This window comes from Pipistrellus kuhlii, unplaced genomic scaffold (assembly GCF_014108245.1).
Source record: "Pipistrellus kuhlii isolate mPipKuh1 unplaced genomic scaffold, mPipKuh1.p scaffold_m20_p_4, whole genome shotgun sequence".
In the NCBI taxonomy this organism is placed as follows: Eukaryota; Metazoa; Chordata; class Mammalia; order Chiroptera; family Vespertilionidae; genus Pipistrellus; species Pipistrellus kuhlii.
This window is the reverse complement of record NW_023425540.1, coordinates 36,076,739-36,100,745: the sequence shown is the minus strand read 5'-3', so window position 1 is coordinate 36,100,745 and position 24,007 is coordinate 36,076,739. Positions and strand designations below refer to the sequence as shown.

The 24,007-nt window shown below is 46.8% G+C and overlaps 1 protein-coding gene across 2 annotated transcripts in view; it reads right to left on the bottom strand.

Annotated features, from left to right (window-relative positions):
- Positions 1-12,492: 12,492 nt before the first annotated feature.
- Positions 12,493-24,007, bottom strand: part of SV2C (synaptic vesicle glycoprotein 2C) — a 132,766-nt gene continuing 121,251 nt past the window's right edge. For both annotated transcript variants that reach the window (XM_036409771.2, XM_036409772.2), the window contains one exon: positions 12,493-16,275. In XM_036409771.2, the coding sequence (XP_036265664.1) occupies positions 16,092-16,275 (184 nt within the window). In that variant the 3' untranslated portion in view covers positions 12,493-16,091. The remainder of the gene's footprint in view (positions 16,276-24,007) is intronic.

Here is a 24,007-nt window from a genome sequence, read left to right as displayed (position 1 = left end):
GGGGCCTTCTGCCTGGGGCCAACCGCCTCTCCCCCTTTTCCAGCGATGTGACTGGGTGGGCACTGCAGGTTTCAGGTAAACAGATGGGGCTGCCATGAGGAGTAAAGAAGGTAAGTGTGAGGCATGAAAGCAGTGCCTGGCTTGCATTAAGTACGCTATAATTTTTAGCCATTATCTCTGAGTTGGCCGGTAGATAAAAGAGCACTTTGGAAGTCATGCTGGCAGCTTGGACAAGTCATGACAGCTCAGCAGTCTCTAGGCCTTCCTTCGACGTAAGGCCAGGCCAGGCCAGGATGGCAAGCCTTCTCCAAGCCCTCCTGTCAGGGCCCGGTTCTCCTTCTGGAAGCTCCCCTGGGCCCCGGATGTCTGCCGTAATAATTCATATCATATGATCCTTGCCTGTTTCCTTGTCTGTCTTCCCCAGCTGGGCTGTGGGCCGGGAGAAGAGGAACTGGTTCTGCCCTGTATGTCCCCAGCAGCCAGCCCAGTCCCAGGCACAGGACAACTGTTTAAGAAAGGCTGTTGAATAATTCTAAACGAATGCTTACTGCCTATCTGGAGACTCTTCCAGGTAAAGCTCTGCGAGGGCAGGGACTGTCTGGTTTCCTAAAACACTTTTGCTTGTTCTGTGCCCAGTGTGGGAACAGACACATGGAAAACACGCTTACCCTGCAGTGAATGGACTCTGATAAGCCAAAATGTTGACGCTCTGCCTTCTCCTTTTAGAGCTTGATGCCTAAGGGACAAAACTGAGACTATTGGATGCGTAACATGCTAGGCCAGTCCTAAATATGCAAATACTATAGAGAGCTTAGTCCTTAAGATTGTGGGCTTTTAAGGCAGAGGGACCTAGGTTGGAGTTTTGCTAATTATTTACTAGCTTTGTGTCCTTGGCCAAGTTACGTAACTTCCCCGAGTCTCAGTTTCCTCGTCTGAAAAATGAGGATAGTGACATACCTATTAGGCTATAAAATAATATTACAAAGTAACTTATTATAATTACTTAAGATACCATCTATAATAATAAAAGTGTTATATGCTAATGAGACTGGACGTCCTTCTGGATGTCCCTCGGAATGACCTTCTGGACGAAGCCGAGGCTGCGAGGAAGCCCAGGTCCCAGGTGCCTGCTGGCAGCAGGAGGGAAGCCCGGGTCCTGGGTGCCGAGGGAAGCCGGTGTCAGCAGCTGGGGGAAGGAAGGCCTACTCTTGCACCAATTTCCTGCATCAGGCCTCTAGTAAATTATAATGAGTTATAAATAACATTTATTTATTTATTGTAATCCTCACTGAGGATATTTTTCCATTGATTTTTAAAGAGAATATAGAAGAGAGGGAAAGACAGAGAGAAACTATGAAGTGAGAGAAACACATTGATTGGTTGCCTACTGCACAAGCTCCGACTAGAGAGTAGGCCGGGGAGGAGCCTGCAACCGAGGTACATGCCCTTGACCGAAATCAAACCCAGGACCCTTCGGTCTGCAGGCCGATGCTCTGTCCACTGAGCCAAACTGACTAGGGCATAAATAACTTATTGTTAATGAAATAAATTAAACTACTTAAGATATAAATATAATAAATTACATAATCATTTTTAAATTAATTAATAAAAATACTGTATATAAATCACTAAGTCCTATATATGGGGCTCAACCAAAGGCAGTCATTGTATTATAAGGAAGTTTTGGAAAAGAGAATGTCCCTTTCCCATAGAAATTAATTTCTTTGTAACCAATTAAGTGCAAGTTACTTTTTCTGAATTGTCTTTAGTGACTTTGGTATTAAAATCATACTTATTTAGAAAACTAGGGGCAAAATCTATTTTAGAAGAAATGATAAAAATGCTGGCAAATAGGGAGAAATCAGAATGTTCATGGGAGTTCAGAAGGATGTATGAATGCAAGAAAGTGAACTGGGAGAGAGCATAACCAATGGTGTGATAATCAATGAGTGAGTACAGGGAGATCTGGGGAAGGCAGTATTGCCCTGGCATGTCCCAGATTTGGCTACAAACATTCTTGTACATGTCATTAATGCACATATGCAAACATTTCTATTGGGCATTTACAAAGAAGAGGAATTCTGTACCATAGATATGCAAGCCTTCAGCTTTAGCAGGTATTTCCAAACACTTTTCCAAAGTGGCCACACCAATTGACCTTCCCACCAGCAGTGGGAGTTCCTTTATGAGAACTCCAGGCCAATACTTGGCGATATCATAATATGGTTTTATTTGCCTTTCCCTGATGACTCATGAAATTGTTTTCCTATGTTTAATGGCCATGTTGTTCTGGACATTTTTTGTGAACTTTCCATTTAAGTCTTTGCTCCTTTGCTATTGGGTTATCTGACTCCCCCCCCCCCCCCCCAATTGATTCATAGTAGTCCTTCATCTATTCTGTATAAAAGTCCTTTGTTGGTTATATATTCTCCAACTCTGTGGCTTGCCCTTTCATGGTGTCTTCTAATGGATACTAAAGACACACAAAAAAGAATTCCAGCTGAATGTAGATCTAAATGTGAAATGAAAAACAATAAAGCAGCTAGGTGAGGAGAATGTCTCCATGACCTGGGAGTAGACAAAGGTTTCTTTATAACAGGGTTTCCTCAAAACACTAACCTAAAATGGAAAGGTTGATAATGAGACTACTTTAAGATCAGGAACTTCTGTGCATCAGAAGACACCATTAAGGGAGTATGCTAAGCATTTGTATCATCATTCAATCCTTTAAAAGTGGGATATAGGTATCCTTATATTACAGATGGGGGAGTGAGGCTCAGAGAAGTTAATGAACTTTCCTTGGACCACGCAGCTTACTAGTGCAGAAGCACTAGTCTGACTGAATCTAGAGACCAAACTCCTAGCTCCTTTATTATTTCCAAAGTGTCCAGCATGGGGCCTGGCACACCGTTGGGCTCCAGTCACGTATCTCCCTTGGCTTCCCATGGTGCCTTCCTGTGCTCAGGGATCACTTAACATGGCCCTTGTTCTCCTTATAAATTATTCATTTCCTTCATCGCTGTTCTGAAAGCGTGCCCGCGGGGAACAGTTGCTCTTTGGTTTTTTTCTTAGTCTCAAGGAAGCAAGACTCCTCTGGGTATATTCCCCACAGCTGCACCTGGAGAGATTTGAGCTACCATTCTGTGGAACATCTCCGATCCGGCAGGATCAATGACAGAGCCCCAGGGAACAGGAAAAGAGGCAGCTCCTGATGGGCATTTCCAGGTCGGCCAATCCCTGCACCATGTGCTCATGGGTGGCTGGAGTCCCTGCATCCTGTGTGTGCCACTGCTTCTCCTCCTTCTCTTCCTGGTTGCCAGAGGCCCTCCCGTGGAGCTGGGCACCTGGGCATCTGGCAGGGCATGATGAGGCTGCCTTTGTGAGAAGTGGAACTGCAGCTGGATTTGGGGGTGGTGGGTGAGTCACTCTGAGTTGCTGCCAGGGTTACCACAGGCCAAGGTCCCTGCTGTGCATGCTGACGACAATGGAAGCTCAAGTTACACGGTCCTGTCACAAGTCTTGCGAGAGTTAGAAATGCCAGGACTCCACCCCACCTGAGCCTGACCCCGGCTCTGGCTCCCATCTGAGTGCATCTCAACATCCTAGTGGGAAGGAGCAGCTTCGAGCCAATCATGTGCATCACAGTGGCCATCACTTACTTAGGACTCATGGCACTTTGCTCAGCCTTTTCATTACATTTCCTCACAAACCGCAGTGAAATACCAAGTGTCATCTTTTTTAGTCTATGGTTGTGGAAATTAACTCAGAAAGACTAATTTTAGCTTCCTCCCTGCCCTCGCAGCTGCTAAGTGGCAGAATCAGGGTTCAAACTCACATCTGTGTGACTCCAGTACTCAGCGGAGTGTTACCAGGAAACTAAGGAAGCTGAAGAGGCAGGGCCCCCATTCTCATGGGTCCAAGGTACTAATCATAGGATCTTTAAAAGTGAGCAACCCTTCCCCCCCAAAACAAAACAAAACAAAACAAAACACAACACAACACAACAACAACCTGCAAGTGAATAGACTGATTCCTTAGTTAAAACTGTTGGTTGTTTCCACTCCGTCTTCTTTTCCTCACTGTCAGCCTGGTGTTGGGAGGAGGTGGCACTTGGGTTCTGGCTAAAAAGAATTGGAGTCGGGATATATTCAGTTTGGGTTTGTTGGGATATGTATGACTGGTTTTCAGTCACTCCTGCGATGGTAAAGTTACTGCTGGCTGCCCCACTGAACACTCATGCTGCTTGCTTTGCCCACCCGCCTGGCCTGTGTCTCAAAGGTAGAGCCAGAGATTGGGCTGCACGTATGAATGTGGTCTGTGACATCAGCACCGGAAGTATGTGAGAAGTGAAGAAACAAGAAACTGTCAAAAATAAAAAAAATCAGCAGCTTAGTAATCGAAACTAATTTTATATTCCTATTCTATGACACTGATATCACAAAGCCGTTGTCACAAAAGAGGCCATCAAAGAGGATGATTTAGGGGGGGAAATTACACAGGTGTGTCAGGAAGTTCTTCAATAAAAACTGGTATTTTTCTGGATTTTGTTATGGCCTATGATGTTCTCCAATCATTTTTAAAAAGTTCATAAATTGTGGGTAGCTTCTTTTCTCATTCTAAATAAACACTTTTGTATCATTGTTCTTAAAGAGGGTCCCTCCCATCCCAAACCTGGAACTGACTCTGCCCCAAGTCATGCTCTCGGCAACGGGTAGATTCTGCCCCTGCACTGGGAGGGTCACTGTCCTCCGTGTGGACAGAGACCCGGGAAGCCCGAGCTCCCTGCACTTTCAGAAGTGGCTCTCCAGTGGCGGAGAGTCCTCTCATGGAGGCAGGAGGCTGAAGAGGGTGCGACATCACAGTAAAGGTTGGGCCTGCGGTTGGATTTGTCCGTGTTTCCAAAGCCTGAGGGAGAGCTCAGGAGTCGTTGATCCTTTTGTCATGTGCAGCAGCTTTCCTCACAGGCTCATCCAAAACGGAATTCGCTGAGACTTCCTTGGACATCTCAGTCCAAAGGGCATTGGGTGCATTTCTGTTCTGCCTCCTCTGGGCTTTGAGGCTGGGCCCAGAATCAGGACTGCAGGCAGGCGGCCGCTGGTGCACTTGAGTCAGGGTTGGTGCTGATTGTATGTCCCTGATCCCAGACCGCAAGCCTCATTCATTCTGGCTCTAGGGAGCCCCTGCGGCTGCAGGGCTGGAACCTGCCTTGGCGGCAGGAACTTGTTTCCTTTGTGGCTTTCACTTCTCCCCCTGGTGTCTGGACAGCGAACTGCAGGGGATGAAGATGTATCTGTTCTCCCCACTCAACAAAGAGAGGGCGTAGTGACAGGCTGACAGGTCCACCCCAGCTCCAGAAAAGTGCCTCCTCCTGCCTATGCTCACATCCAACCAGGGCACAGCTGGTCCCGGGCCAGAGGAAGCTTCACCAGGGACAGGCCACAGAGGGCTGCTTTGCTCAGAGGCTGTGGTGCAGGACAGGCAACAGTGCACTCACCTACTCCAGGATAAAATAAATTGTTGCATAGAGAGCAAGGTCTTAATATGTGGAGAGGCTGAAGGAGGCAGAAGCACCAGTCTGAGGACAGCCCTGGGCTGTCCCCAGTATCTGCTTCTGGCTCCTGAGTGCAGGGCCCTGGGGTTATTTCTCACACAAGACTGAGCACACCCTGTAGAGGAGAAGGGGGCTCTGGAATAAATCTAATGGCAAGTAGCTGCACAGGGTGATCTGATCATAAATTCCGGGGCAGGTCACGGTAAGCAGTCACGCCTCAGGCCTGTAACGTCCCTAGTGAGATGTTATCTTTGCCTGATGCAAGCCCTGTCCACTGTTCTTGCGCATGTCTGTTTATACACCTTTGAAATGCCTTCTTTTCAGATCCCTTGAAAGTGTAACATCCTCAAGAAAGCATAAAATCTTGTTAACTCTCCTATAATTCAACTAGAGATGTCCCTGACTTGCTCTCTTTTACTTCATGTAATCTTTCCTACAGTCCCTCCTTCATTCCAAATGTATAAAATGTATACATATTAAAGAAACAACAACTGCAAATGACATTTATCAGAAGCATTTTTCTCAGTCTGTTGAAATCTTACTTCCAGAACTGGTATCTGTTTGGCTCTAATAAACCTTTATAAAAATGTTCTACAGGTTTGGCTGTTCTTATGCTGACGACACAATGCTGTTCTTCCATGTGACCACAAGCATATTCAACCACATTCTGTGCAAAGCATATACACATACAACAACACACTCTACACAATTACAAATGTAGCATTTTGCACCTCCTCAATTTCATATGTTGCTGAACTCCTAACCACAGTGTCTCAGAACGTAACTGCATTTGGTGACAGGGTCTTTAAATAGATAATTAAGCCCTGGCTGGTTTGGTTCAGTGGATAGAGCATTGGCCTGCCCACTGAAGGGTCCCAGGTTCGATACCAGTCAAGGGCATGTACCTTGGTTGCAGGTACATCCCCACAGGGGGTGTGCAGGAGGCAGTTGATCGATATTTCTCTCTCATTGATGTCCCTCTCCCTTCTTCTCTGTAAAAAATCAATAAAATATATATAAAAAATAAAAAGAGAATTAAGATACTAGAGGTTAGTAGAGCAGGTCCAAACCCAACATGAGTAGTGGCCTCATAGAAGAGGAGATTAGGACACAGACTTGTACCAAGAGAAGTCATGTGACCATATGAGAGAAGACAGCCATCTAAAGCCAAGGAGAGAGACAGTAGACAGCAATCCTGCCTACACCTTGATCTTGGACATCCAGCCTCCAGAATTATGTGGAAACTGACTCCTGCTGTGGTAGCCTGTAGCAGTCCGTGCTGCTTTTTTAGGGCAGCCCTAGCAAACTAATAACATGGATGCTCGTGACCTCATTGCCTGGGACAGCAATCAGGAGAGAAAGCTGTTCCTTCAGGACCTCTGTGGCCTTGTTTTAACACACCGACTGTTAGACATTTCACATTTGGGATTTTGCAGCCACAGGTCCAGGCCAGGCCTGCAGATGCTTCCTTCTGCCTCACAGTGACCCTCGCCAGGCACACCCAGCATCTGGCGCGTCTGTGCCTGCCGCCATCCCGGCACTCCTGGGAGTGTTTGCCTGTGGAGACTTCTTGCCCCTTGTCGTGCAGCAGGAGACAGAAAGGGGAGGCATATGGTAACTGTTCTCGAATACTAACTAGGTCCTGGGTCTGGTGGGCTGGGGCCTGGGAAAGGGGGAAGACTGGTGGGGTGATGGGCATTTCCGCTGGAGGAAGAGGGGGAAACAGAGCTACCGCAGCAAAAATAAGGGCTCTGGCCTGGTGGTAGTGGTGGAGGGGGGAAAGGGGTGGGAAAGAAGCTAGAGGAAGTGGGAGCAGCCCCAGCAGAAAGGACAGTCTGCAGAGGGGTGTGAATGCTCAGCGTCCAGCATTTGTTTTCTTTTTTAATTTTTAAACTTTAAAAATATGTACATATTTTTACTGATTTTGGAGAGGAAGGGAGAGGGAGAGAGAGAAAGAAACATCAATGATGAGAGAGAATCATCGATCAGCTGCCTCCAGCATGCCCCACACTGGGGATCGAGCCTGCAACCTGGGCATGCGCCCTGACTGGGAATGGAGCAGTGACCTCCTGGTTCATAGGTTGATGCTCAACCACTGAGCCACGTCGGCCGAGCCAGGATAGTGTTTTCCAGAATTGTCGTTGAGGATAGAATGTTCTATAGCAGTCACAAGTCTCGTGGTAATCGAGCGAGCACCTGAAATGTGGCTAAGTGTGACCGAGGAACTGAATTTAATTTCAGTTCTTTTAAGCTTAAATATAAATAGCGGCATGTGGCCACAGCATGAAATGGCTCAGTTCTGGAGCCCACGGTTGCTAGCCTTCTCAGTAGCGACCTTCCTTCTTCCTTGCTTGCTAAAGCCCAATTTTGTTCACATAGTCCGAAGCCCTGTGCTTCAGGGAAGGGTGAGGTCCTTTCAAGTTCTCTGGGGGGAGGGGAATCTTGAGTAGTTTAAGCCAGTGGTGGGAATTATATTCCCCTTGCTAGTGACTGGCTTAGGAGTCGGCAAATGGTACAAATCCATCCAGAGGAGGAGTCTGCTGGAGGATTCTGAGAATGATCCCTTTAATGGTAAAAAAGGGTCATAAAGAGGGGATGGTACCTCTTGTGGCCCTTAAGATATTTGTGTGATGAAATGATGCTTAGAATTGCTGAAACCATCTGAAGCCCATGAGGAGGCAAAAGGCAGTGAGCCAGGGATGGCTGATCTAAAAGACAGAAAGAACCTGGGTCTTAGATAATGTTGCCAAGCCACCTCGTACCCAAGTTAGGAATTGTCCTACCTTCTTTGTTATGTGCGTAACAACACCCTTTATTAGTAAAGAGACTTGAAGCTGGGTCTCCTTTTAAATGAAGTCGAGAGTACTCAGCAAATCCGTGGCAGACAGTCCATGTGTCTGCCTCCCATGCCCATGCTACAAAACAGCACTTTTTTTCTCATCATTCTTCTCAAACTCGTGTTCCAAGCAGCCACGACCAATCAATCGGAGACCATATGCTAGTTACAAATCTGTTTGCTATTCCTGCTCGGGGGCAAAAGAACACAAGCATCTGCTTTGCCACAAACTCCCCTGCCAACATTTTCTTCCCAGTGGTCCTGGCCAACCATCAGAAAGTGTTCCTGTAAAATCAACAATACATCAATGCCCATGACACCGGCCCACAGACACAATTCAAGTCAGCCGGAATCAAGGGAAACAGGTTTTCACCATCTCCATTTTACAAAGTACTTTCTTTTCTTTTTTCTTTCTTTCTTCTTTTTTTTTTTTTTTTTAGGGTCAATCCATGCTTGCAAGAAAAACCAGTCACACGGCAATCTTTATTTGAATATAACGGAGCAAAAAAAAAAAAATGCTCTTTTTATTAATTGGATGTACATTACATATCTTTGCAGCTGCTACATGAATGTTAAGTATCTGGCATATACATGTATACACACGTCCACATCGGATGGATTTACGCTGTACACGAGTGAGCCTCCAGGGAGCATGCCCTTCCACAAGGATACACATGGCTGTCTCGGGACACTCGTCAAAACACACGTGGTCAAACGTTTTGGCAATCAGGAAACAGACGCAGAGGAGCATACCAGGATGATGAGTTCACAACAAGACCAGCTGCACTTAAGTGAAGACTCCAGAAACCCAGGACAGAATTTATTGGGGTTCGCACATGCAGCACATATATATTGATAGAAAGAGAGTACAATGGGGGCAACTGGGACATTCACAGCAGGAGGTCTTACAGAGCAGTCAACACAGAAAAGACACAAGACGAGACAAAACAAGACGCCCAAACACCAAAACCAAGGACAGGACCATGGCCAAGATCTCCGTGCGAGGAGAGAGGATTGTAGGGTCAGCCTGTGGAAATGGGGGTTCACCTGAAAGGCAAGGCTCTCCCAGGGATTTATTTACAGGATCTGGACATCCATGAAGGACACGCAATCTGTTCAGTGTGTTTTGGGTTGGTCGGGGCGAAGACACACGGCCACGTTTTGGACGCACATAGCAAGAAAGAACATTTCTTTTTTTTCTTCCATTTGATTTAAGACATAGATGCCATTCAATGAATGTATAGCAACGGTGGTGGAAATGAGATTAAGCCATTAATCTGTCCTGTTCTATCGAGACAGGTCTGGTGAACGTCAAAGGCAAGGAAGGGGTTTCCTCCTTGGATGCCTACGTGGGTGTGAGAGGGGAGATACTCTGTAACTTCAAACAAGCGTATGTTTGTTTGCACATAATAAAATAGCCCGTTTTCTGTGTGTTCTCCCTGAAGGCACCATTCCCACAGAAAGCGGTGGGTTCTCTGCACTGTGGGTCCTCTTCTCAGTCAATACAAATGCAGAAAGAAACTGTGTGTGCCGACAGGAGGTTGAGCTTGCTATGCCTGCCTTTTCTTGCTGCTGCCTTATGGGCAATGCTGACACACAACCCTCCCCGGCTTCGCTTTGGTGTGGCCTGGGTTTGGGCAGGCGTGGCCAGTTACGCTCCAGGCACCTGAGAGCTGCTTGGGACCCTGCACCCCTGCTTCCAGGGCGGGCCACTGGCCTGACGTTAAATGCTGTGTCTGAACAGAGGGCCGAGGCTGCTTTCTTCTCCTTCTAGATCGGGGCCCTCTTGACTCCACAGGGAGCATGACTGCGGCAGGGCAGGCAGAAAGGGGCAAACTCTGCAATGTCAGCATTTAAATCAGAATGCAAAACACCCAGCCTTCTGCACCAAGTAAGACCCTCTGTGGGCATGGAGCGGGGGGTCCCTCTTCCAAAGCCCGATAGATTCCGAGGGATGGGCATCTCTGAGGTTTCATGCCAGTGGTGCCCATCTATCTATCTATCTATCTATCTATCTATCTATCTATCTATCTATCTATCTATCTATCGCCAACAGGAGTGGAGAAGCAGTGGGAGATCTGGCCCAGTACAGGGAGCCGAGTCAAGGCCAATAGTCTAGAGCTCATATCCGTGCTCCCATTCACATTCTTCATGTGTTCTATTCCCCGGCCTTCACCACATGCAGGATGGATCAGCACATTCTTTAGCCCCGGGAAAGCCTGGCCTCACCTTGCACACTGCCAGATGCAGAGGTGACGAGAGGAGGGAAGGAGAAGGAAAAACAGAGGGGAAAGACAGGGTGTGTACTGTCTAGGGCGGGTGAAGAGGACAGCAGTGCTAGTGGGTTAAAGAGGAATCAGAGCCTTCGGAGCCCCAAAAGTCCTTTGCAGCTTCAAGACCTTTTGCCACAACCATGCACTGGGTTTAAGCTGAAATCTGAAAATCTCCTGCCACTGGCTGTCAGAACTTGTTTTCTGAGTGTCTTATCTGTGGAGGGTGGAGGGGAAACGCTGCTCTAGGATATCTGCAAAGACACTTGACTCAGTCACAAGCCTTTAGAATCAGAAAGGAAACATCCTGGAAGCTGAGGGCTCTGCTGACTCTGCTCTGGAGGAAACGCCAGCACTGCCCTCTGAGAACAGACAAAATGTCCTGGAAGACACTGGGACTTTAAAAATGAACATCATTATGCAGATGGGGCTATCTTTTGCTGCCATTCCTTTCCTGGAATAATACCTTAGGGCAGTTTTCTGCCGAAACATTTAAAGAAATAGCACACGCATGGCCTCCATTTTTCCAGTACTATTTAGTAGTCCCTTCAACAAAGTCCAGACATTGAGGGCTTCCTCCTTCTCTCAGAGGTATTTCCAATTTCCAAGAACTCCCTGCACTATCCACCGTAGGCAATGACTTCTTTTACATCCGGAAAACAACAACACTTTGTGTTTATAGGAGGGGGCTCCAACGTGGAGTTGGGTCAGTATGAGGCTTCCCAGCTTCCTGAGGTGAAGCACAGTGCCTCAACCATGCCCACGGGAGGTGCTCAATAAATATTTATCAAATAATCACGCGAGATGGCACGAGGCCAGTGAATGCTCTGCCCAGCTCTCCCCTCTGCCTAGCCCTGCTAGCCTAACACACGGGCCTAAGCAGACCCGTGAACTGTATCCCTGTAACTCAAAATTCTGGGATTACTAAACTACATCTAGACACTGTCTGAGAGAGGCCGAAGGCGAGACAGCTGTCACTCTACACCGGACACAGTGAAGGGACACACAAAATACCTAGCAGACACAGACAACTTTCTTTTGTCTACATTACACAGATTGAGAGGGAAGCTTTACTCAAAACGTACTTTGCTTGGCAGGAACAAACACTGTAAGAAATACACAGTTCCCTTTAGAGCACGTGTCAAACACAAGGCCCGCGGGCCAAATCCGTCCCGCCAGGCCTTGCAATGTGGCCCGCACCGCGCTGTCATCACTGCACTCCACTGCGTTTCCATCACAATGACAGTTTATGACTGTTCAGTAAACCATTCGGCCCGCGATTTAGGCTGGATTTTAGATTTTGGCCCCTTCTCTGATTGAGTTCGACACCCCTACTTTAGAGTGTCCCACTGTGTAGATTGCTTTTTGCTGTCGCAACGTGACTGGCATTTCCGTGGGTTTGGTAGCTGGACTAAGTTCAACATGATATAGTGGTTAAAGGAAAACCAATTTCATAGCCAATAAGCACCTAAACAACCAATCAGCTGTCTTTCGGTATACCAGGTAAAGGCCAAATTCAGACGTCCCTGGTTTCAGAGCCTTTAGCACACAAACAGGTGAGGCGTTTTAGTGAAGATCTAGGGAAAGGCCGTTTTGATATTGAATAGAAAAAAACCAAGAGACTATCACATTCTATTTTGGCCGAGGGACTCAGAGGGTATTCCCATGAGAAGCTTTTGAAAAGGTCCCAGGGTTCAGAAAGTCTCAGGGATGCCCTACTCCTTCACTGGAACCTTCTCTATGATACCTTAGACTCTCCCTTCGTCACTACGCTTCTTTCCCCACCTCTCCCTTGTTATCTCAAGACATCCAGAAAAGCAGCTCAGTCATTTTGGGGCATAATCCTGAATTCCGATTTGGTGAGATTTGTAAGTGAAGGTATAGTTGCCAACTTAGGTGAAATCACTTAATAACTTTGTTTCTGAAGGCCTAGATCTACTTAGACAAAGTTTTAAGAATAAAGTGAGAAGTGGGAAGAGGTAACTATAGGACACAGCCTCTGCGATAGCAGTGTGACTGGAGAGTCATCTGCCTGACAGGGTGGGTCCTTCCCTGGGCAGAGATAAGGGTGGAACCAGCATTAAATCGAGATAACGCTCCAGATCCTACCAGGCAGGAAGCACAAACCACATGAGACTTATGTTCTCTGCCCATTCACCAGGGCTTCCAAACAACTCCTTGAACTCTTGTATACATGCCTATTTCCCACTGTTTTAGTTTCTAATTTGAACCTACTTGGTGTTTATAACGATGAGTTTATCATCGAAAGGTAGATAATCCCCCTTTTCAGGCAGATTCTCCAGAATCCTAAAATAGTCCCAATCCTTTACTCTATAGACAGGGAATGTTCGATGACTAACATTCTCCCCAGCAAGATCTGGATCTCACTATTGGTTAGTGGTGGAGTGGGGCTAGGACCCACCTATCTTATCTCCCAGGGCAGGCACTCTGGACCTAAGAAGACGCCTGGATGCTGGGTTTGGCTTCCAAGGCACAGGCCTGCCTGGGAGCTGGGGCTGTAACGTGGTACAGGATTTACAGTTTGGAGCAGCTGGGTTTTCTTTCCTACCGTGAGGACCCAGCAGTAATAATAGGGTTCAGGCACATTCTGGATTGGTTCCAAACAGCTATGAGGAAACTTTAGGTAGAAAAGGAGTTAGAAAAAGAGGAGCAAGTGGGGCTGTTTCCAGGACCTTTGCTTTCGCACACACTCTCACTTTCCTTCTGTTGTAGCTGAAATGAGGTGCTGGGTGTGTGTCTATAAGCCAGCAGTCTCCTACATTGCTAGAATGGAGAGTTTCTGTTTCATCGCATGGCTCTATCTTAATCTGGCTAACCCCAGAACAAGCCGGACAGGCCACACCACATACTTTGGGAAGAACCTGAGCTCTCCTAGATAATCCTGGTGGTGGGAACAGCGGGAGGCAGAGAAAACTGCAGGAAAGGTGGAAAAGGTGGTGACCAAGAAGGTTTGTGACCACTGACTGTCCAGGAGATTAGAACAGATCCCTCTGGGAGGCTTGGGTTAGGTGACACGAAGGCCGAGAAAGGCCCTTCGGAAGGGGATGTATGACGGCCGGTCTCATGGCCCGTGGGGTTCTGCTGGTTTACCTTATTCTGACCCAACCCAGCGTTCCTATAAAATTCCCTGTAAACGGAGCTCCGCAGCCTGGGAGACGGTTTATGCACTCAGAGCTACAGTGGACGTGGGAGATCTTTCTGAAAGGAAAGGCAGTCCAGCAAGCAGAGTCAGGGATCACAGAAGACAAGAGTATGGCATCCATGCACACTTCTGCTTTTCTTTTGAATTAGTGAATGGAGGACACACATCTTTCTTTTGCTGTTATTGCCACACAGGCTACATGCAACTAAACAAACAAACAAACAAACAAACAAAAAACCAAAAAGCAAAGATACTCCTGCTCCGGTCCCCAGATATGTCCTTTCCAAGAAGAGAAATCAAGGGGTGGAGAGGAGGAGAAGCAAGTCCACACGGAAGAAGAGTAACACACAGGGTCCCTTCTTGGTTTGTGACTGCCGTCTTTGTTCTCCGGCAATATGACAACAGGCAGACCTGAGAGCGAGTCCTGTTTCCTTCCCGGCCATGCTGCTATCGGTCCAATAGATCTCATTTAGGCTTTATTGATTTTCCTTCTGCCAGCCACCTTAGCAGTTTTTGGTTTGAGTTTTCCTGACGTTCTGGCCCTAAGCTGGGTCCCCAGGGAACCACCCTCTTCCTGCCAGCCCCAACCCCCGGCTGCCCCTCCCCCCTCCAGACCAGAATTACTTCAAGGGGGAGTCGATTAATGGCTTATGTTAATGAAAGGAGCTTTTCAGGGAGTCTGCACTCCGCAGTCTGGAGCTCGACCAGGATCATTAGGGTGGGAGGGGGAGCAGAGGGGCCTCTGGGGTTAAGACAGCTTTGAATGCAATGACTATTGGAAACAAAGGCTCTCCTTAGCGAGGCTGAGGCCTGCTGGAAACGCCTATAATAAGTAAGAGGTAATCCTCTCACAAGAAAGAGAGAGTTAAAAAAAGGAATATTGTTTTAATACGGCATCTATTCCTGGCTTCTGGTCACTGCCGCCTGTCTACAAGACGGCTTCAGATTTCAAAGAAGATGAGCAAAAAGCATGAGCTTGGAGAAGGGGCAGGCCTGATGGGTGAGGAGGTCACAGAGCTGACAGCCCGTGGGAATGTCCTGCTGACCTCTCTCTTCCAGGCCCAGGCAGGCTGCGCCGATAAAACGATAAAACGAGCAGCCGCACACGGCTGGGAGAGGCTGCCGTGCCTGCCAGAGGGCCCCTGGGGCCCGTCAGGCTGCGATCCCACACACAACACCCTGGCCCGTGCCCCGGCCCCGGGGAAGACAGAAGCTGGGACCTGCTTCGGGAAGCCAGCTATGGAGTCCAATGTCAAACACTGGGGCTCCTGTCCCTCCAGGTATCACTTTGCATTTCCAAATGGCTTTAGGTGTGAAAGTCTCCCTGATTTAAAATTTACAACAACGCAGATGCCTGGCAGTCTCTAGACTAGAAACAGCTTGGATGAATGGCAGAATCAGGTAGGCAGACCCAATGTTTAGAAAGAGGCTTTCTTTTCCTGAATCTGTTTTCTGGCAAGATACATGGCTGGGGCAGGGGGAGGAAGGGGGAGTGGAGGCCAAAGATCTCCCTCTCTCTCTCTCATTTTCTAACATTCTGAACCTCATGCCACAATCACAGACACACTTTCCTCACATTTTCAGCATGAACAGGGTTTTCTGGAAGAAACCTTGCTTTTGCAGCTCAGGCAGACCTGGGCTGCTCACTGCAGAGCCTTTATTTTTCTTGTCAGCAGAGCCACCTTAATTGTCGCTCCTGAAAGAGCCCCACCCAGCCCTGTTTGGTACCACATGGTTTTCTTTGAAAGGCTCTGCTGTTACAGCTAGAATTGCTGGGTGTCCTTTTCTAAGTAAACAGGAAATGTCACTCTGTTTGGAAAAAAAAAACGAGAAAAAAAAGAACCCCTCTCCTCAGCACAAATGCAATAATATGCCAACTTATACTTCCTGTGAATGTTGAACTGGGAGCAGGATCTATTTCTTATAGCAACACAGTCCTCATCTTAGCTCCCAGGCCTGCAGCGAGAGAACCTCAGAGAGGCCCGGCTGACCAGGACATTTGAAAAAATGCTTCCACTAGAATTTGGGGAGGCAGTAGCGGTCGTCAGGAAAGATAACGATGCATGAAAAACAAAACTAAACCCAAACCCTCTGCAAAATCACATTTAAGGGGCACGATGGTATGCATCTAAATTTTAGTCGCAGCAAGAGTTCGTGTTCTGACATTTGACCACCTTTTATATCTGAAAAAATCTGAAGTGTTGAGTCGGTCAGGAGAGATGACACAGGGCAGGAGAAAGAAACACAGGCGGAGGGATGGCTTTTTTCCCGTTACATCAGGACCTGGGTTTGTGAGTCAGGCAGGCGGAACCCCACCAGGCCTCCACACACGAGCACGGTGGAGGCCAGCAGGATGGGGATTGCTTTGGTGATGCTGACCAGGGAGCCGAATATTAAGTTCCCAAGGACGGCGGCAGCTTTGCAGAGTGCGTTCAAGAAGCCAAAGCCTGTTGCCCTGCGAAGGAAGGAAACACGGACAAGGTTGAGAAAGTGACGTCCAAGATTCCGACTTTAGACACAGGTGTTCCATAAGGTACTTCCCAGGGATCTCCATGGTTGGTGTACCATTAGAGAGAATAACTAAATGCTTGTGAGCACATCTGGAGATGGAGAACCCCAGCTGTTGGTACTGTTCCTTCAGCCCTCTACGCACTTTCTCTCCACTGATTTCATTCTGCCCATCAGTTCCAATTCACCAAGAAAACATTTCAGGGTGTCAGAAAAGTTTCTACTCTCTTTCAGACTTAAATAAAAATGTATGACGATGTATTTAAAAAAATTTTTTTTACTCCCTATTTCCCCCCCCTGGTTTAATTAATGTGTGAGGTTTTAAATAATGGAAGCCTATTTTCAGAGAAAACCAGGGATGACTGGATTGCATGCTCCATCTTCCTGGTACCCTGGAGGTGAACTCTCCTGGTCTTTTCCCAATTGCTTTTGGTGGCTAGCGGAAGCTGAACACTGAGGGGGCGGTCTGTCCGCGAGCAGGTGACACAGTTCTCACAGCTTCATCAGACTTCCAGGCGGGAAGTCGAGCCCAAGAAGAATGACAGAGGAGACTCAGATGGTGGGCCTGGAGATCTTGCTCACTCTGCTGGCATTTAAGGGGCACAGGTGGTATATCACTAAGACACAGCCCATTCCTTAAGGCCGTCTTTGGCAAAGAAAACCTGTACTTCTTTATGTGTGTTGAGTGTGATTTTACTGTCGTCTCCTGGGAGGAGGCTTAGTTTTGTTCACGAGAGCACTGGAACCACTGACATCATGAGGTGATATGAATTTCCCCAGCTTTATGCCAGTTCAGCTTTGTGTCTGTCACTGGGTACACACGTGCTAAGGGCACATTGAATGCAGGGTCATTGTTAGATACATTTTTTTTTCCCCACCAGAGGGAAATGCATTTCATATGCTGCAAAATGCAGCATTTAGTACACAGCTATCTTCGATTGTAAATTTTTAAGAGTGGGTTTTCCTCTGGCCAGTCATAACAAGTCCTCATCAGTACTTGTGCTTTTCCTCGAGGTATTTTCTTCAATGTGTGGATATTGATTGAGGTTATCCAACCACCCCCCTTCCCACACCACAGGGAAAAACCAGCCTGCGAGTGAGTGCAGGGCCAGAGACTTGGCTGTTAGAGCAGACAGGCCTAAGCTAGGGCAGCAGCACTAAAAAGGAGAGTGAGGAAGGGGCGTAACGGACTCTCTAACTGAGAGAACAGGAACTTCTTGAGATGAGGTAAGCTACTTTGGTATTCTTTTTCTTTTTGCCTTGTTTTTAAAGAAAGAGACTAGTAACCACCACCAACAGAAAGATAAGAAGATTCAATATACTGATAACTTTTTTTTTTTTGCCAAATGAAATTGCTGGAGGCTGTATGCTGGCCTCCAGAGCATAATAACATCACTCACCGCCTCCTCCATGTCCATGAAGATGATGCCATGAGGCTGAAGTTTTAATAAATAGACTTTTTTAGTCCCATTAACTGGGACTTTTGACTCCCCATCAGGGAAATTGTATATATGTATTCAATAAATTATTCAATAGTGCTAAGTGCCAGGCACTATTCTAAATAATAATAATAATAATAATAATAATAATAATACTTTTTTTGAGCAGTTTTAGTTTGATGGAAAAAGTAAAGAGAGTAGCACCCCTTTTGTCCCCTCCCACCCCAGTTTCCCCTATTAGTATGGTACAATTGTTATAATTGATGAGCCATACATTAGAGTTCACTCTGGATGTTGTGTATCCTACGAGCTTTGATCAATGTATGATGGCATGTACCCACCATTATTGCATCATACAGAATAACAGTCTCACTGCTGTAAAAATCCTCTGTGCTCCCCCCATTCATCCCTCCAGCCCCCTAGTCCCTGGCAACTGCTGATCTTTTTACCATCGCCATAGTTTTGCCTTTTCCAAAATGTCATATAATTGGAATCATAGCCTTTTCAATGGACTTCTTTCACTTTTTAAACTATATTTTCAGATCATAAATGACCAAGTACATTTTGTGGTAGCAAGATAAGCTATATTGTTGTGGAAAAAAATTGAGTAGTCAGTATGGTAAGTATGTTGCTGGTAAGAAAGCAAAAACATTCTTCTGTATGAAGAAGTCTCTCAACACTGAGCCTGAGGAATGACCCATGTGGAATTTACATCTGTGTTAGAGTAAACCCCTGGTATAACTCAGAACAGGGTGTGAAATACAGATGGCTATCTCCTTGTATCACTGAAGCTGTGATGGAGGGAAGGATGGCTTCTGAGATTTCCATGCAGGATTAAGAGTGACGCATCAGGAGCATCTGGTATCTGAAGCATCTAAAACATCATGATAGGATCCTTTTTCATTTACCAAGCAGAGGTGGTTCTTCAGATATGGGTGCAAAGCATATTGCCTCCTTTAATCAATGGAGCATTCAAGAAAATGTGACTGTCCTTTCCTTGAATAAGTAAATTATTTCTTCAAATACTGGAGGGTGTGATTTTCTATGCACTGTAGGCTCAGCTATCTTAGAAAAATTATTCTCAAAGTGGCTCTCCCTTGGGGATTTAACCTATATAATAAAACCCTAATATGCAAATCAACCAAAGAGCAGAACAACTAGCACAACGACTGGTCGCTATGATGTACAGTGACAACTGGGGGGCAGATGTTCAATGCAGGAGCTGCCCCCAGCCTGCAGGCCCCAGGCCAACCAAGGCAGGTGCCACAACCACCCCGCCAGTTGCCCCACAGATCAGCCCTGATCACTGGCCAGGCCTAGGAACCCTACCCATGCACAAATTTTGTGCACCAGACCTCTAGTCTGTTTACCAAGCAAAGAAGCTTCTAGCTTATTCATCCCCTTGTTCTTACTTCAAGGAAAGGCATTAACTTCTGCAGACACTCAAAAAACAAGTCTCCTTGTGCTCCTAACGGCCTTTGAGGGTAGGGAGCTCAGAACTTGCAGGGCCCTGCTTGCTAACTTAGCAGCCAGGCAAGTTACCGCATCTTTGGTCAGTCCCCAAATGCCCCAAAACTCCTCTTAATCAACAAGCACAGAAAGAATGAAATGATCTGTTACCTTTCTATAAGCGCTAACCTTGTTCCTCCTCCTCTTCAGCCAGATCCTTTGTTTTCAGTTATTGCTCAACCTATTTATTTAATCTTTTAAATGGAAAAATTCCCCCCAAACAGTACCGTGTGATGGCAGCAGCCTGGTTTGTTCCTGGTTCCATGAAGGCGGCCCTTTCCCTGCACCATTAATTCCCTCTGTCTGAGAATCCAGTGCTGGTGCCCGCATGGCTTTTGCTCCGCTGATGTGGGGTGTGGCCACCAGAGCTTCCTCCCTCTGCAGCTGGATTGTGGCTCTTTCTTTAGGGCCTTCCAAATGTAGCAAGTTTTAGCTCATTTATATAATTGTATGTACTAATTGGTGACTGAGGAAAGGAGACTCCATTCTGAATAAGATGAGGTAGTTTTGCCCTCCCATCCAGCCTCTTTCTTTTTTAAATATATTTTATTGAGTTTTTACAGAGAGGAAGGGAGAGGGATAGAGAATTAGAAACATCAATGAGAGAGAAACATCGACCAGCTGCCTCCTGCACACCCTCAACTGGGGATGTGCCCGCAGCCAAGGTACATGCCCTTGACCAGAATTGAACCTGGGACCCTTGAGTCCATAGGCTGACTCTCTATCCATTGAGCCAAAGCAGTTTGGGCCAGCCTCTTTCTTTTTGCTTTTCTGACTTCAGGGCAGGGTCAGCTGGGGTCTGATGAGGCTCCTGGGAAGCAGACAGGGACGCTAACTAAGGCAGCACTCCGGCAGTGAGTGTCAGCCATGTTTTAAACATTGGCTGAAATATCTACCCCATCGACTGAGGACATTGTTAGCGGGGGAATAAAATGCTAGATTCTGTAAAGGGCTGAAATGGTGGAGATCCAGATCGAGCTCATGGGACTTTTCCATTAAAGGGTAAGATGTGAGCATTCTCTTTTTCTAGTCCAAGCTTTGGAAAGGAACTTTCCCTGGGTCCAATCATTGGTGGAAGTGCCTCAGCATGGGGCATTTTGGAACGTACAGGCAGTCCCTAAATCAGGAATACATCATGATCTAAAGGCTCATCTGGAAATGGGCTATTTGAAACACAGAATAAATTTAATTTCTCCCACAGAAACAATATTAGAAATGATGACTAGGTCTTGGATCAACCTAAAAACGTTATTTATGTGTGTGTGTGTGTTTGTTAATCCTCACCCAAGGAAATTTTCCCATTGATTTTCGGAGAGAATGGAAGTGAGGAAGGGAGGGGGAGCAATCACTCATTAGCATATTTTGTTTCAGTAAGGCACTAGGCACCAGGGATCCCAAGATGAAGTGCCCATTGGCACTAGACAGATATAAAGAGATCATGGTAACACAACCTCATGATAACACAACCTATTAAGTGCAGCGATAAATACACCCAGAGAATGATGGGGCCAGGGGATGGGAAGTGACCCCAGGCTGGGGTGGGGGCAAGTGAGGGAAGGCCTCTTAGAGGGGATGGATAGAAGAGAATGGGTTGAAGGAAGAGGAGGAGCTTACCAAGTGATGGATGGAATGTGGGCAGAGGTGTTCTCTGCCTCAAAATATCTTCACATCTTCCTGACTTATCTGTGTGGCACCCCACTCAGGCTGCCTTAGACATCCCCCCAATGGCTTCTCAGGTGCCAGATGGCCTGGCCTGCCTCCAGTCCCCAGACAAGTCTCCCACTTCCTCATGCAGCTGTTCTCAACTTGGGGTGCCCAGGGCTGAGAGCCCTGCAGTCTCGCAGAGACATCTGCATTTTTGAATTGACTTGGATTTACTGGTACATACTACAGGAAATTATAAAAGCAAGACATCCGCTCCACCCCTCCTACAAATGGTTTCCATTTCCAAATTCCCTTTGGTGTGCTTCCAATCAGCCATATTTTTATAAATCACAGAAATTATAGAATTTTGCATTCTGTCTTTTCTATTCAGTAATATAACCATTTGTCCCCTGTCATTTATGTTTTGTGATTTCACATATAACCATTATTTCTGCAACCACATTGCTGGATATTTAGGAGCTTTCCAAACTTGGGGGGACATAAACGATGTCACGGCAAACACCTTCACATATAAGCCCTCCTTGGCTGGGATGTGTTTGTGAGGGAAGGTCCGGAGGTGTCGCATAGCCAGGGGAATGTTTATGATGTGGTGCTGTGGCTGCAGGAGAGGAATCCAGTACAAACGCCTTACCAGCCTCTTTCTTCTCCTCCCTCCCTCTTTGCCCTGCTCTTTAACCTCTCCTGTGTGTGTGTGTGTGTGTGTGTGTGTGTGTGCATGTGCGTGTGCCCGTGTGTGTCCTGCTTTATCAGCTCATTGGCACCAGAGACAGTGTCTCACCCATCCTGAACCTTTCCTTCTCTTTCAACCCTTATTCAGTAGCTGTATATTGGACTGGGACAGCCCTGGAGACCTCCCTACTGGGCCAGGCCCCATTTCTGCTCCCCTTAGAACTGGCTTGTGTCAATGGCAGGGCGCCCTGACCGGAGTTAGCCTCAGCTAGGTCCCGGCCACATCTTTGGAACGGGGCCTTTAGTTTTTACATTCACTCAGCACAACTCCTTTGGGACTGGCACAGGGATGCATATGACACTGAAATGAACTAAGGAATTTCCCGATATCTTTAAAATAGGTTAGAGTAGCCCAGTTGATATTGCTTAGTGGTTGAGTGTTGACCTATGAACAAGGAGGTCATTGTTCAATTCCTGGTTGGGGCACATACCCTATTTGCAGGCTTTATTGATGATTCCCTCTCATTGTTGATGTTTCTCTCTCTATCCCTCTCTCTTCCTCTCTGATATCAATAAAAGTATATTTTAAAAAATGGGTTGGAAGTAGTTTTCTGTAATGGACATTTTAATGGGCACTAGTTGGGCCATATTTGTTTATTGTTGCCAGACTATCATCTTGTTTTTTTTCAGAGGAAAAAAAATATAATTTTATATCTTAAGTCAGAAAAGGCTGAATTGTTTTCTGATCCTCAGAGAAAGGGGACATTTATCTCACCTAAGTATTCAGTAGCCGTATGTTATGTGTGCAGCCTGCGTGTGTCCTCCTTGACCTAGGAGGATGGCATCCGTCACCACTGCAAGCAAGATCCTCCTTACTCACAGGTAAGTGGAGAAGGCCTCACCTGTCTGCTGGGAGGAACCTCTGGGCTCAAAGCAGCCCTCCATCTGCCTCCCATCCCCGCCACCATCCCAGATCCTCCCAGTGTTCATTCCCGTTGAAATGCAAATATTCATGGACAGGTGATAATGAAAGCCTTTGTGTCTTATCACTTATCTGGTAAACCTAGCTTGGAAGTGAGGGCCTGGGCCAAGGTAAGTAATGATGGAATGAAAGTGACCATTGGGAGGCAACTTGCAGTTCATTTAAGGCCAAGGTTCACGAACGTGGCTGTCTATCCCAGCTGCCAGGTGGGCTTCCTAGAAACAAATCCCTTGACTTTCACCTCGGACCTACTGGGAGGGGATAGGTTTGTCTGTATCAGAAGCAGCACCACAGAGTCGGAGTTTGAAGCTATGTGATCCAAGCCAAGTTATGAGCCCTGTCTAGTAACCTGAAAATGGAATAAAACTACCTACCCTTGTAAGGCTGAGTAAGGGTAAATCAGGCTAAATGAGGCCATTTACAGACTCAGTAGAGTGCCTGACTCACCCTCCATTTCTCAGATGGGGAGGCCAAGCCCCAGAAAAGTGACAGGACTAACCTAAAGTTACCCAGCTATTCCTGGCAGCGCCTGCCCCTGAACTCTGGTCTCCTCCACACTGTTGATGGAGAAGGTAAAGAAGGTGAAACCTTATCCACCCACCCTTGCGCCTTCGCTAGGGCTCAGACCTCCATTGCAGGTCCAAGACTTCACTTCTCCCATTTTCTCTCACATGGGAGCTTCCCCTAATCACCTCTGTGCATGCTTAGGCCCATCTTGACCTCTGTGTCTTGGAAGGCCTGAGCTAACATCAACAGCAATTTCTGTTTTTATCTCAGCTGACAATTCACCTTTCCAACAACAGATGAAAATGGATATCCCAAATGTCTCTGCTCAGCCCAAGAAAACCCTCCTCCATTTCAAAGCCCAGACAATACTGACTCTACCCTCTCGCAGAAAGGGCTTCCATGGTGACAGAGCACACGCGGAATAAAAGAAGGCAAGAGCATTTGTCTTCACACATGTCAAACAGCAATGCAGGACTTCTATTCTTTTAACTACTCAGCTGCTGAAGCCCTACCCCGAATCCCTTCTAGCCCTTTCTCTGATATAAGGTACAAAGTCTCCGGGTCTCCATTTTGGGACAAGATGCATCTTTTCCTTCTAATAGCAATCTCTTTTGGTAACTGGAAATGTGTGTTGGGCTTTTCCTCCAACAGACCAGGAAGGTCAAGAGATAATTCTAGAGATGTCTTTGGGGATCCTAACTGTAGAGCTCATGCAGACACTTCAAACATTAGGACCCTCTCAGGACTGAGTACTGGCTCCAAATGTGGGCCAAGACAGGCTTTTTGATCCTATTCCTCACAGACCCATTACAGCTTCCTCACACTCTTAGTCAGCAAACCGAGTCATGGGCACCATTACATTCCCTCACTGGCTTCAGTGAGAGGCAGGAGAGTAAGAAGCCAGGAGA